This window comes from Paroedura picta, chromosome 11 (assembly GCF_049243985.1).
Source record: "Paroedura picta isolate Pp20150507F chromosome 11, Ppicta_v3.0, whole genome shotgun sequence".
Lineage (NCBI taxonomy): Eukaryota > Metazoa > Chordata > Lepidosauria > Squamata > Gekkonidae > Paroedura > Paroedura picta.
This window is the reverse complement of record NC_135379.1, coordinates 60,604,897-60,620,260: the sequence shown is the minus strand read 5'-3', so window position 1 is coordinate 60,620,260 and position 15,364 is coordinate 60,604,897. Positions and strand designations below refer to the sequence as shown.

General features: G+C 45.5%; 1 protein-coding gene across 14 annotated transcripts in view; it reads left to right on the top strand.

Annotated features, from left to right (window-relative positions):
* TNS3 (tensin 3) overlaps positions 1–15,364 on the top strand; it is a 258,750-nt gene that overhangs the window by 190,431 nt on the left and 52,955 nt on the right. For all 14 annotated transcript variants that reach the window (XM_077303191.1, XM_077303190.1, XM_077303189.1 and 11 more), the window contains 3 exons: positions 10,971–11,143; positions 12,698–12,824; positions 12,922–13,005. In XM_077303191.1, coding sequence (XP_077159306.1) covers positions 10,971–11,143; positions 12,698–12,824; positions 12,922–13,005 — 384 coding nt within the window. The remainder of the gene's footprint in view (positions 1–10,970; positions 11,144–12,697; positions 12,825–12,921; positions 13,006–15,364) is intronic.

The window sequence follows — 15,364 nt, the reverse complement described above, 5'->3', positions numbered from 1 at the left end:
ACCCTGAATCAAGTGCAGAGCACTTTCTGTTTCAATTTGGGGAAAATAAATGAGGAAGTAATGAGGAAGACCTGAGCTCAAATCGATCTGAATTCAACAGGAATAAACAAAGTAAGTGCAGATTCAGCCTTGGTTGGTCGTCCAGGACTCAAACTTTTTCCTGCTGCTTCAGACCAACATGGTGACCCATCAGAATTGATCTTCATAGTTAATGTTGGTACTGACAGATCTCTATGACAAAGTTAAGTAGGACCATCTACTCTCAGGTGACCAGACTGTCCCACTTTTGGAGGGACATCTGGGGGCACCTGGCAAATTGTACGTATGTTGAAATTAAAAAAATATATGTATTACAATACTATTTTTGCGTTCTATGTTCTGCCTGTAAACCGCTCCGTATAGATCAATATGTTGCTCCATGTAGATCAAAATTTTAATCAAGAACCCCCCCAGTCAATGGTGTCCCAATGTTAAAATCTGGTCACCTTAATCTACTCCTTCAGGACTGCCTACACTACCATATAAACATACCCATCCACTCCAGTCATCTTCAGAAGCCCTATCTTGGAGGGCACCACCATCTAAGGCTAGATGGGTGGCAAAACTGCAGGTTAAAAAAGGGCCTTCTCGTTTGTGGCATGAAAACTCTGGCGCTCCAGGGAGCTTGATTTGCCTCCCTCTGTTCTGGTCTTCTACCAACTGGTGAAGACCTTTGTTTGGTGTTCCCTGTCTGACTCTCATTGGCCTTCCTCCCTGTTGTTCGTGTTTATATGTTTTATTCAATTGCTTCAGCACTTTCTGATGTTCTGATTCTGTGTTTCCACATCTTCACTTCTTTTGTGTGTCCCTGACCACGTGTGTCTGAGTTAAGTGGACATCTTCTTCATGCCTTTGCTCATGCTCTTTCTTCAGGTCATATTGGCAGCCAGCTAGGGCAGATTGTGGCTTGCTGACCCTTGCGTCTCTGTAAATCTGCTTGCCCTTGTAAGGATGGTGCTTTGATGAACAGATCCCAGAAGCAGGTTTTGCCCTGACTAATATTTGGATGGGATACTATAAGGCGGAGGCTCTCTAGATGTCCATGGACTGCAGTTTCCATGAGCCCCTGACAGCACGGCTCATGGGAATTGCAGTCCATGGACATCTGGAGAGCCACAGTTTGGCCACCACTGCCAAAAGATAGCAGAGAGATACTAGGCAGAGGCAGGCAATGGCAAGCTGCCTTGTAACGCCTTTTCCATTGAAAATCCAACTGTGTTGCCAGATTGCAGATGGACATCAACATGCTTAGGATTGCCATCCCAGCCAGCAAGAAAGATTTATGGCCTTTTGCATGTCATGGAGTGACCTACCTGCACTAGACCCATCCCCACATCACCTTAGCACTATCTTCCTCAACTATTTTAGCACTGAGAACCTGTTGAAATATTATTTAGGCTCCAAGAAACCCCAGAAGTGGTGCAATTCTGCAGAATATGGTTGGGAAACATAGTTATGCACACTCCCACCTGAGGCCCCTCCCCTTCCCACTCCCTCCAGGCCACATCATTGGTTGACATGACCATATATGGCCCCACACGGCCTTTTGCTCTGCGGGTATGAACGTACTGGTTGTCCCTGGCCCCCGGGATGTTCGCCTGGTCTCGACCCTGGCCAGGGCCTTTTCGGTCCTGGCCCCAACCTGGTGGAATGAGCTCCCGGAAGAGCTAAGGGCCCTGCTGGAGTTACCAGCTTTCCGTAGGGCCTGCAAGATGGAGCTCTTCCGCCAGGCGGATGGTTGAGGCCAGGACAGAGTCCCAGTACTCCAATTAAGGAATCCCCCCCCCCCAAGCTCCACTGGATCTGCACCCACTCCCAGTGGAAGAGGACTTGGCCTCTGGCTGAACAAGGTGGGATAGGATTGATCAATTAGAAGAATATCTGGCTGCTTGCTGCCTTTGCTGTAAATTGGGTTTTTTTTTTTACAGGGTTTTTATTGTATTTTAATGTTTTATTCCTGTGAACCGCCGCGAGTCCATCGGAAGAACAGCGGTATATGAATTGAAAAATAAATAAATAAATAAAATATCACACGATAAATGTTCAACAACTTAAAAAAAATATTAAAAATTAATTAACTCCCATTCAGGAACCCCTCCAGGGTTGTCAAGACACCCCAGGGTTTCATGAAACCCTGGTTGAGAAATTAACATACACATATCTGCTACTCAGGGACTGTGAGAGGACCAATGACATAGGGCAGCATCCACAGCCTGTCCTCTTCCTCTACGTGGCCTGAGATGACACACATTGAGCTCTGGGCATAGAGAAAGTGTCCAAATGAAAAAGACCAAACGCCTAATGGGACTGAGGAGCCACACATGATGCACACGTTGCACCTGAGTTCCGTGTGGGTAAGGCACTCGTATGCTTTTCTGCCTCCAGTTGCTGCCTGGAAGGTCTGAGCAGCTCCTGTGTGGCATCACAATCCGAGGCAGGGTTTACAAGGCTGGGACAATGTGCAGACCACAGGGCTGTATGCACAGGTGTCATCCAAATCCACCTTCTTTTGTAGAAACACAAGCTACAAAGTGAGATGTTGATTTTGTGGCAGCCACATTTGTACAAGACGTAATCCAACACGGAAGTGGGGATTACTGTTATGTGAAGATTGGTGTGATACAATAAGGAGAGCCTTTGCAGCTTTGTGCAGCGAGAAGTGTAAACTGAATCAGGTGTGTTGGTTAAGCCATTGTGGTTCTTTCTTTTTTAGCGAGACACAGTGAAGCTCAAGATGTCAGCTGTCCATGAAAGTTCTAGGGCTGCCAGTTCCAGGTTGGAAAATTTGTGGGGGTTGGAGCCTGGGAAGGGCAGAGTTTGAGGGGGGGGGGGACATCAGTCATTGTACAATCCTATCAATTAGGCCATCCAAAGCAGCCATTTTGTCTGGGGAGATGATCTTCGGAGTCATAGAATCATAGAATCATAGAGTTGGAAGGGGCCATACAGGCCATCTAGTCCAACCCCCTGCTCAACGCAGGATCAGCCTAAAGCATCCTAAAGCAGCCAAGAAAAGTGTGTATCGAACCTTTGCTTGAAGACTGCCAGTGAGGGGGAGCTCACCACCTCCTTAGGCAGCCTATTCCACTGCTGAACTACTCTGACTGTGAAAATTTTTTTCCTGATATCTAGCCTATATTGTTGTACTTGAAGTTTAAACCCATTACTGCATGTCCTCTCCTCTGCAGTCAACAGAAACAGCATCCTGCCCTCCTCCAAGTGACAACCTTTCAAATACTTAAAGAGGGCTATCATGTCCCCTCTCAACCTCCTTTTCTCCAGGCTGAACATTCCCAAGTCCCTCAACCTATCTTCATAGGGCTTGGTCCCATGGCCCCAGATCATCCTCGTTGCTCTCCTCTGTACCCTTTCAATGTTATCAACATCCTTCTTGAAGTGAGGCCTCCAGAACTGCACACAGTACTCCAGGTGTGGTCTGACCAGTGCCGTATACAATGGGACTATGACATCTTGTGATTTTGATGTGATGCCCCTGTTGATACAGCCCAAAATGGCATTTGCCTTTTCCCCCGCTGCATCACACTGCCTGCTCATGTTTAGTTTACAATCCACAAGTACCCCAAGGTCTCGTTCACACACAGTGTTACCTAGAAGCGTATCCCCCATCCCGTAGGTATACTTTTCATTTTTCTCAACCAGATGCAGAACCTTATACTTATCTTTATTAAATTGCATCTTGTTCTCATTTGCCCATTTTTCCATTGTGTTCAGATCTCGTTGAACTCTGTCTCTATCTTCTGGAGTATTTGCCAGTCCTCCCAATTTGGTGTCATCTGCAAACTTGATGAGTAGTCCCTCCACCCCCTCATCTAGATCATTAATAAATATGTTAAAAAGTACCCCGCTACTCACCTCTCTCCAGTCTGATGAAACACCATTGACAACAACTCTTTGAGTGCGGTTCTCTAACCAATTCCCTATCCACCTAACTATCTGAATATCCAGATTTCAGTCCTTCAATTTATCCATCAGAACATCATGGGGAACCTTATCAAATGCTTTACTAAAATCCAAGTAAACAAGATCAACCGAATTTCCACAATCCAGCAAACCTGTTACTTGGTCAAAAAAGGAAACCAGGTTGGTCTGGCAGGACCTGTTGGAGACAAATCCATGCTGACTTCCTTGGATCACCAAATTGTCCTCCAGATGTCTGCTCCATTATCTTCCCCACAACAGAAGTCAGACTCACTGGTCTGTAGTTTCCCGGGTCATCCTTCCTCCTTTTTTTGAAGATCAGAATAATGTTTGTTCTCTTCCAGTCCTCCAGGACATCTCCAGTACTTAAAGAGGTCCTGAAGATGATGGACAAGGGTTGTGCAAGTTCTCCGGAAAGTTCTTTGAGCACTCTCAGATGCATTTCATCCGGCCCAGGGGATTTGAACTCATCCAGTGCAGCTAAATGCCTCTCGACAACCTCTCTGTCCATGTCAACCTGCCACCCAGACACTTGGCTACTGCCATCTCTAGATGTTCCTAAAACCATTGACCTGTTGGAAAAAACAGTTGTAAAATAGGCACTGAGCCTTTCTGCTTTCTCTGCATCCTCCATTAGAGTTTGTCTATCCGCACCCAACAGTGGGCCTATTGCCTCCTTTACTTTACGTTTGCTCCTCACATAACTGAAAAATCTTTTCTTGTTACAGTGGGCTTCCCTGGCCAACCTTAGCTCACTCTCAGCTTTGGCCTTTCTGATGATTGGTCTACAGTGCCTCTTCTTTAGAGGTACTCTTCTTTAGAGCTCTGTCCTTCACTCCATTTCCTGAACATTTCCCTTTTCTTTCTTAGTTCCTCTTGAAGTTCTTGTATTGAACGTATTTGAAAGGTTGTCATTTGGAGGAGGGCAGGATGCTGTTTCCGTTGGCTGCAGAGGAGAGGACACGCAGTAATGGGTTTAAACTACAACAATATAGGCTAGATATCAGGAAAAAAATTTCACAGTCAGAGTAGTTCAACAGTGAAATAGGCTGGTTAAGGAGGTGGTGAGCTCCCCCTCACTGGCAGTCTTCAAGCAAAGGTTGGATACACACTTTTCTTGGATGCTTTAGGATGATTAGGGCTGATCCTGCGTTGAGCAGGGGGTGGGACTAGATGTCCTGTATGGCCCCTTCCAACTCTATGATTCTATGATTCTATGATTCTCTGTTCATCCAGAGAACACTTGGAATTCTGGGAGAACTCCAGGCCCTGCCTGGAAGTAGGGAACCCTAATTGGCAAGGTAGCAGGTTTTTTGTCACAGTAGTATTTGCTTTAACATAACACTTCCAAACAAAATAAAAGAACAATGTATCTGAGAATCGTCTTTATTTTGTTAACAGCTGGCAGTTTTTATCAGCAGCCCAACCATTTTTATCAGTGGATTGTGTAGGATTCCCCCTCCTTGTTTTTACAATAAAGGAGAATGAAGGATTTATTTTATGCCTTTGATGGTTCATAATTCCTGTTCAGATGCAACTTGCGGGACAACAAAGAGAAATGAGATCACTTAAAATGCATATCCTACCACCAACAGGGTGGCCATATTTTGAACAGCAAAAAAAAAAGAACATCTTTCCCAACTAAGTACTTCAAACAAGGGATCACATGACAAATTTCATTTTAAAGACCCCTACTGTTTCAGCTGTGGGATCGCTACTAACTAGGAGTATTCTTGACCTTCCAACCCAGGGAGAAATATCTAGGCCATCTAGGCCAACCCCTGCTCAACGCAGGATCAGCCCAAAGCATCCTAAAGCATCCAAGAAAAGTGTGTATCCAACCTTTGCTTGAAGACTGCCAGTGAAATCTCAAATACTTTGGCCACCTCATGAGAAGGAAGGACTCCCTGGAGAGGAGCCTAATGCTGGGAGCGGTTGAGGGCTAAAGAAGAAGGGGACGACAGAGAATGAGGTGGCTGGATGGAGTCACTGAAGCAGTCGGTGCAAACTTAAATAGACTCCGGGGAATGGTAGAGGACAGGAAGGCCTGGAGGATCATTGTCCATGGGGTCGCGATGGGTCGGACACGAGTTCGCACCTAACAACAATAACAACCCCCTAAGAAGAGTTCTGGTGATCAGAAAAGTTTACACACTGTGTTTGTGGACACACACACACAGACACACACACACACACAGATACCGAAGTGACCATCCCAGGTTCTTTCATTGGTTTACCTTGTTCGAAACTTGCTTGGTTTAAGTAGTAACGTGTATTAAACGAAAACATGCCTCCCTCCCAGATATATTCTGTTTCAGAGAGCAGATAAAATAAGAGTGTTCCCCTGGTGTGCTGTTGTTCCCATAACACTGATAAACCTAAACCACTTTAAAAAGGGGTTCTGTAAATTACACAGGTTTACAAGGTTTGTACCAGTATGTAAGCATATAATTTTAAACGGGCTTCTTAAGGTTCCCCGCCCCCCTTATAGAGTAAATTAGGGTTGTTTGTTTTTGTTAGAAAAAGGGAGATCTGTGATTAAGATCTTTCACTTTTTAAAAAAAATTCAAAGTACTCATATGAGGTTGTTGATTTATTTGGGATATTGAACCCTTCTGCCCTTTCTGGAATCCAAGTTGCCCTTAGGGGAAGAAAAAGACTCCTACGGATAATATTGAAAGTGCAATCAGTAGCTCTAAGGGGTACCTTTGAAGGGTCCCCCCCCCAATAAAAACAATCCTGGGAGATCCTGGAAAAGCATCCTGTCTAGATCGACCCTCATCAGAGGATAGGCAGAAGAAAATGTTAATTTTGTTGCCTGTGTGGTGTAGTGGTTAGGAGTGCGGACTTCTAATCTGGCATGCCAGGTTCGATTCTGTGCTCCCCTACATGCAACCAGCTGGGTGACCTTGGGCTCGCCACAGCACTGATAAAGCTGTTCTGGTCTAGCAGTGATCTAACTGTGATCTAGCAGTGGTCTAACTGTCCTGGTCTTCTTCTTCTTCTTCTAATCCTTGTTACTGGATTACATCATATACATTTTCCTCCATGTAGATTTGTCTTTGGTGGTAGCAGAAGGAGATGCCAGATTCTTGCGTTGAGCAGGGGGTTGGACTAGATGGCCTGTATGACCCCTTCCAACTCTATGATTCTATGATTCTATGATTCCAGATAAAAGAATACTTGCTAAACTGCTGGCTGAAAACTGGTGGTGTCCCCGCTGAGATCTGGTTAGAGATGTGAGTCCCCAGTTGGAACCTGGGGATCCTTCAGTTTTACAGTTCTTCTCCAAGTGACAGAGATCAATAACCCTGGAGCAAATGGCTGCTTTAGAGGATTGACTCCATAGCATTATACTCCATTGAGGTCCCTCCCTGGCCAAAATCCCACCCACTCCTGAACTTTCGACCTTCTGGATATTTTACCACCGGTCTTCAAGAGATAATTCAGTTATCTCAGACCCCTACTGATCTTCCCCTGCAGTATGCATCCACAGTTCTCATCAGTTGACTACCCTGGACTGAAAATGGGAAAAGACACTGTACACTAGCAGTTCCAAAAATCCTAAGGGTGTTGCCAACACCTGGAGGATGTGAAGTTTGAGACAGAAAGGTATTTCTCACATCAAAATCACAAGATGTCACAAGATGTCATAGTCCCATTGTATACGGCACTGGTCAGACCACACCTGGAGTACTGTGTGCAGTTCTGGAGGCCTCACTTCAAGAAGGACATAGATAAAATTGAAAGGGTACAGAGAAGAGCAACGAGGATGATCTGGGGCTAAGGGACCAAGCCCTATGAAGATAGGTTGAGGGACTTGGGAATGTTCAGCCTGGAGAAAAGGAGGTTGAGAGGGGACATGATAACCCTCTTAAGTATTTGAAAGGTTGTCACTTGGAGGAGGGCAGGATGCTGTTTCCGTTGGCTGCAGAGGAAAGGACGCGCAGTAATGGGTTTAAACTTCAAGTACAACGATATAGGCTAGATATCAGGAAAAGATTTTTCACAGAGTAGTTCAGCAGTGGAATAGGCTGCCTAAGGAGGTGGTGAGCTCCCCCTCACTGGCAGTCTTCAAGCAAAGGTTGGATGCACACTTTTCTTGGATGCTTTAGGATGCTTTGGGATGATCCTGCGTTGAGCAGGGGGTTGGACTAGATGGCCTGTATGGCCCCTTCCAACTCTATGATTCTATGATTTATTGAAATTAGTCCTGGAAAGATATTGTAATTAGTCCTCCTCTGAAGCCAAGGTTTAGTTTTGCATCCACCAAAATAGCTACGTCAAACATGTAAGTCCCCGAGAGGGGTGAAGGATAAATGGAAGAGGGCAAGGAACAGATGGGGAAAGTGTATGATCTCCCTCGCACTCCCCACTTCTTGGTTACAATTACCCCCTCCTTTTGCTGCAAGGATCTGCCGACTAATGTCTGGATGGGTTCTTATTAGCCCTAGTGAACAGGCATCCTATTTCTCATCTGGATATTTTAACAGATCAGAATAGCAGAAGTGCTTCCTTTGTTTAAAGGTAAAGGTAAAGGTATCCCCTGTGCAAGCACCGGGTCATGTCTGACCCTTGGGGTGACGCCCTCCAGTGTTTTCATGGCAGACTCAATACGGGGCGGTTTGCCAGTGCCTTCCCCAGTCATTACCGTTTACCGCCCAGCAAGTTGGGTACTCATTTTACCGACCTCAGAAGGATGGAAGGCTGAGTCAACCTTGAGCCAGCTGCTGGGATTGAACTCCCAGCCTCATGGGCAGACAGCTTCAGACAGCCTTTCTGCTGCCTTACCACTCTGCGCCACAAGAGGCTCTTCCTTTGTTTACTAGAATGCTATAATGAATGTGGTTTTGAATGTATGTTATTGTTTTTTAATCAGTAAAATGGGAGTATAGGGATGTTCACACAGGCTAACCTTAAGAATGTGCAGGGCAGAGGTCACCAGCATCTTAAAAATGAGACCAACTTCTCTAAGTAATAAAATTCTGAGCTTACTTTCATCCAGCCCTTTACTTTTTGTCCTGTCCAAGAAACAATGTGGATGAGGAAAAGCAGCAGCAGTGAAGCTATCAGCCAGGTAGCACAGAAAAAGATCCTGTGAAATAAAAGCTGGTTGGGGAGACCTAGGGCAGATATTGTTTTCCTGGGTCTTCTAGGGCAGGATAGTCAACCTGTGGTCCTCCAGATGTCCATGGACTACAATCCCCATGAGCCCCTGCCACAGGTTGACTACCCCTGTTCTAGGGGATGCACAAGCTACTCTTCTACAAGCTTAGGGCTACTTGGTGGAGACCCCCGACGTAGAGGATTTTGCATACATTCTACTCCCCAGTTATTACTTACAGATTGTACAATGTCCAGTCTTGGTACCCCTAAGATTAGAGATCACAGTTTTTAGGACTGGGTTGTTAGCAGGTAGTTCTTCTATTCCCCCCATTTAAATGTGCTAAAGAACAGAGGCTGATATTTCTCATTTAAAGAGAAATAGTACAAAGTTTGGCTGTACCCCTTACTTTGGGGAACAAAATATTTTAGGATCAGAAAATCAGCTTTTGGTCTCATTTTCCAAGATGTTGTGCTCAAAATGGAGATGTTCACAAGGTTTAGCTCCCACTTACAATCCCACCAGTCACTTTTACCTCTGTTTTTGCGTTATGGTTTGCAGCAAAGTTGTAGGCCCATGTAAAAATGCTTAACTCTACATTCCATGTAAGTACGTAGAAAGGAGTTCGGCAAGGCTGTATACTGTCACCTTGCCTATTTAACTTGTATGCGGAGCACATCATGAGAAAGGCAGGGTTAGATGGAGTCACTGAAGCAGTTGGTGCAAACTTAAATGGACTTCGAGGAATGGTAGAGGACAGGAAGACCTGGAGGATCATTGTCCATGGGGTTGTGATGGGTCAGACATGACTTCGCACCTAACAAACAATCAAAAAACCCTGTGATAATTATTTGTGTAGCATCTGGGAGATTGTAGGATGTGCTTAATGTGACGCAGTTTTGTATCAGTGAATGCTCAGTCGGTTAGTGAAATTTCTTGCGTGCAGCAAACAAGCAAGCAATAATCTCAACCACTTAGCAAACTGTAGTTTCAAGGTACAATATAACATTGCTATTGATATCAATTACAAAGAATTTAACCGAATCAAATAAAATCAAGTCTTGCAAAGCTATTCCTAATTTTCATTTTAGCAAAAGCGAATAAAGCTACATGATAAGTTATACCGGAGTCCAAATCTGACAATATCAGACATAATTATCTCTGGCTCTCAGAACCCTTTGTAGCTTTCCCATAGAAGAAGCTTTCCCATAAATGTGAATCTCGTCTCTGAATAAAGGGGGTGGTGGGAGTACATAATGAATTATGTCTTCTACAGCTGGTTCTCCACCAATGCAGGTCCTTGCTCCAATTGGTACCTGTGCTTATCTACCTCCCAAGTAACGTTGGGCAGTAAATGCCTTTCTAAGCTTAGGGCTACTGATATTTCTTATGTATGCTGAACAATCAAAATCTGTTTTAATTTTGCTATACCAAGGAGACAATGTAGTCTGATTAATGATTGGTCTATCTTTTATGGCATCCTGGCTGGAGACTGATCCACGGATGGTGGTCTCCGGGGAAGGAGATTCTAATTGGCCATTGGGTATGTCATATGATGCCAAAAGAGAGTTGAGAAACACCCGCTTGCTTTTTATCAATTCTCAACAACTTATTGAAACAGAATTTGGACATTTGAGTGCACCTGAGCAGGCGGAGGGTTACGAAGATATTTCAATAAGACAAGGTGAATTCGGTTCATTATCGATGTTGGAATTCGTCATTGCTTTTCAGTACATCCTACTTCCCTTTATCCTGAATTCTGTTCTTCTTGATTGCTGCTTTATGATTCAAGAGATCTTTTTGCAAAGTATTTTGCCTATGTCGACCGAATTCAACTGTGTAGCTGAACTAATATACCAACTTGGCTGTGTGTTGCTTGCATTTCTAGGGTCCCAGGGGGATTGCGTACTGGGGGGACGAAGCAGGAAGTTAAGTTTTGGCCAGTATGATAACGATGTTCCAGCACAACCGCTGTATGCCAAGTGCAGATGGGTGAAGCCAGGAGCCTTTGACCATCCTGAAAGTCCAGGACCTGTAGCCCCTGGAGGGGAGACCAAGGAGGTAAGCCAGAATTACTCCAGTACAAAAACAAACAAAAAAGGGTTATGGTATCCTTGGGAATCTTAACTGTACCTAGCAGGCGACAAGCAGAGATACCTTTTGACTCTGAGGTGTTTTCGCCTCTGGGGTCTCGTCAAGTTGAGCTTAGCTGATATTGTAACTTGAGCTGTGGCCACATCTTCTTGTTGCAGCAGACGAATAAGCTATCATCCTCTTCCTGCTCTAGCCATGCTAGAACATGGGTGCACAGGTGCATTTTCGATGCATATCTGAATGCACATCCAATTGACAGGAAGCGGAGGGTGTCTTAGATTGCCTTTTCGATTGGATGTGAATTCAGGGGCCTGTCAAAATGTGTATTCCATTTACCCGTGGTTCCCAGTACAGGCATGTTGGAAGTCTGCTTCCATGCACTGATCTATTAATATGGAATGGGCTGAGAGGCTACATAGACATGAACACTCTCTCTGCCAGAAGAATTTTTTAATTGCACCTGCACTTTTCTGTGCATTTAAAGAGATGTTATCAATATGGGCAGATCTTGAATAGGTAGCCAGGAAAATAACGCCAAGATATTTGTAATGTTGGACTTGTTCTATTAGGGTGACTAAAACAGTCAATGGCAGTTAATGCTTCTAAATGTTGGCTTTTATTTTATTTATTTATTTTATTTATTTAGATTTATATCCCGCCCTCCCCGAAGGCTCAGGGCGGTTTTATGGTGAAGAAGTTTTAAGTTTTATTGTTGATGCATTTTTAACCTTTTAGTGCAGGGGTAGTCAAACTGCGGCCCTCCAGATGTCCATGGACTACAATTCCCAGGAGCCCCTGCCAGCAAATGCTGGCAGGGGCTCCTGGGAATTGTAGTCCATGGACATCTGGAGGGCCGCAGTTTGACTACCCCTGTTTTAATGTATTACCTTCCCTTTACAAACTGCTATTGTATAGTAGTGCTTCTAAAATTTTGGTCTAAATGACCGTAAATAAATAAAGTAAGATATGAACACTCGGTTACAGCATTTATCCAAGCTGGTTTAGCTGGTGTGTTATTTGCATTCTGCTGCTTTAGTGCGCAGACCACAAACACACTTAAATGGTACCCATATGGCACTGACCATGTCACTTTCCCCAAGCATGCCCTACGCCCTGATAGGGGATTGGCTGAGACGTGACCGTGTTTTCCGCCACCAATAGGTGATGTGGAACAACCTGTTGGGGGCGGAGCGGTTCAGAGCAGCGGCCTCTAATCTGGAGATGCAGGTTTGATTCCCCACTCCTCCTCCACATGCAGCCTGCTGGATGACCTTGGGCTGGTTCCAGTTCTTTCTGAGCTCTCCCCGCCTCACTAACCTCGCAGAGTGTCTGTTGTGGGGAGAGGAATGGAAGGCGATGGGAAGCCACTTGGAGACTCCTTTGGGCAGTACAAAATGGGATATAAAACCTCAGTTGTTGTTCTTCTGTCTGAAATCTTGGATAGGTGCTGCTTTGATGGGCCTATGCTGTGGCTCTGTAGAAGGCCACTCCATGTGTTCTCATGTCCATTGTACTACTCAGGTAGGGGCTGCATGCTACCAGGAAAACCTGCATGAAACAGATGGCGGCATCTTCTCACCAACCAAGAATGGGAATGAATCAACCCCGGCTACCCCAGCATTTCCAGTGTCGCCAGAGACGCCGTATGGTGAGAGAGATGGGGAAATGGGAAAGGGGGCCTTTCTTGCTGCTTTTTCGAATGTTAGTAGCAAAAAAAGAGTTAATTTCCTTTCCTCCTTTTACAGTGAAAACGCCCCTGCATTTTCAGCAACTGAAGGCATCTGTCAATCAGAGCTGCGTCTCGCCTGAGATGTATCGGACTACTCACGGTAAGTCCAAAATAGCACTAGAGCTAAAAGGTCTCATTTTGTAGGCTTCGTTATACATCATCTTCATAAGTCCTAAACCAGGGGTGGCCAAACTGTGCAGGCTCGTAGTAGTTGTATCCCACAAACATCTGGAGAGCTACTGTTTGGCCACCCCTGTCCTAAACTTTGGCAGATCACAAACAGAGAATTTACCTCCTCATGCAGTTTAATTTGATCGGAATCCCGAGGAGTGACTTCTTTTTCCCCTTCAGCTTCCCATGTTGCATCAGGAGAGGAAATTTTCTAGATTTTGGGTTGGGCGGGGAGAAGGGGGTAGGCTGCAGTAGAAAGAACTGACTTGGCCTGAACTAGGTGGATGTGCTCAGAACTGTATCACTGTGACCCCTTTCAAACTGCAATAGTCAATTCTGAAGGGTCAGCAGTGAAACGGGGTGGTGGGTCAGTGCCTAACTTCTTCCCTGCCCCCTACCAGATCTTCTCTCCAGTGGAGATCCAAATTGGATGGGGGAGTGATTTTGAGTGGGGACTGGATAGGAACCCATCTTGATTGTTCTTCCAGAAGCATCATTGGCTAAAAAGGGCTGCTGCAATCATGTGACGCATATCTACATATGACATTTAATATGCGAGAGCCAGTTTGGTGTATTGGTTGGGAGTGCAGACTTCTAATCTGGCATGCCGGGTTCGATTCTGCGCTCCCCCACATGCAGCCAGCTGGGTGGCTTTGGGCTCCCCACAGCACTGATAAAACTGTTCTGACCGGGCAGTGATATCAGGGCTCTCTCAGCCTCACCCACCTCACAGGGGGTCTGTTGTGGGGAGAGGAATGGGAAGGCGAATGTAAGCCGCTTTGAGCCTCCTTCGGGTAAGGAAAAGCGGCATATAAGAACCAACTCTTCTTCGTCTTCTTCTGCGTCTCAGAAATCCTGGTGTGTGCTTGGAACCTTTTAGGATCCCTGTTTGTAGACTTTCCTGTGGATAAAGCGCCTACAGGAGAATGAAAAATTCTGCATGAAATGGTCAATGTAGCACGAGGCCTGCGGAATAGGAAACCTGGGTGTGGAAAGCGCCATCACACCACAGCGGACCAAGGGTGACCCTGTAGTGTTCCCAAAGATGGAGCAGAGGTGGTTTGTCATTGCCGGCCTCTGCAGAGCAACCTTGAACTTCTGGGTGATCCCCCTTCCACTGTCCCCCCTCAGAGAACTAATCAGGGCCGACTCTGCTGGGCTTTTGAGATTTGAGGAGATCAGGCTTGCCTGGTCTAGGGTAGGAAACATATAAGGAACCACTGAAGAATCAGATGGTATCACCCAGTTCAGGTGGAGATAAAGGACAGGCAATCCCCAGTTCGAGGCCTGACTCCCAGTTGACTTGTTCCTGGTAGATACAATTCCACTGGAGAATATTCCTCTTGTCACCCTAGAATTGGGGAGCCGCCAAGCAGAGTGGGAAGTCATGCAGGAGAGGGCATCATCGGGCACCATCGGAATGGGCTGCCGCAGTGAAAGGTTTCTTCTCTCAGTCTGCTGAGCCAGCCGTCTGTTTATGATAAACATATAAACAAAAGAGGTTTCTTTAAACCAAACCAACAGATAAGGAGAGGACAAAGAAACATGGCTTGTATATTAGGAAAACTGGGCAGCTTTGGTACCTGCAGAGCTAGTGGTGTTAGGGGTTAGCTAAAGAGATGGCGCACACTACCCCAGCCCAGGTCGGCCCCTGGGAATTTTCCATCCTGTTGTGTTTGCAGAACTTATCAAGCATTTTCCTTGCTCTTTGATAAATGGGAGACCATCTGGCCCTTCTCTTGCTTCTGAGCTGATGCGGCTTTCAGATATTTTCCCTGCATCCGTGGGATTATAATAAGTGTGTGGAAGGAGACTGTCCAGGAAGAGAACTGTAGATTTTTAAAAAGAAATTACACTGTGCATGCACTAGTTACTTCAATTCTTTTTATGAGTTTGTGCCTGATAGGAAGCATTCAAGGCGCTCCCCAGAAAAGGAGGTTGAGAGGGGACATGATAGCCCTCTTTAAGTATTTGAAAAGTTGTCACTTGGAGGAGGGCAGGATGCTGTTTCTCTTGGCTGCAGAGGAAAGGACAAGCAGTAATGGGTTTAAACTACAAGTACAACGATAAAGGCTAGATATCAGGAAAAAATTTCACAGTCAGAGTAGTTCAGCAGTGGAATAGGCTGCCTAAGGAGGTGGTGAGCTCCCCCTCACTGGCAGTCTTCAAGCAAAGGTTGGATACACACTTTTCTTGGATGCTTTAGGATGCTTTGGGCTGATCCTGCGTTGAGCAGGGGGTTGGACTAGATCTCGTTTGTGGTCCCTTCCAACTCTATGATTCTATAA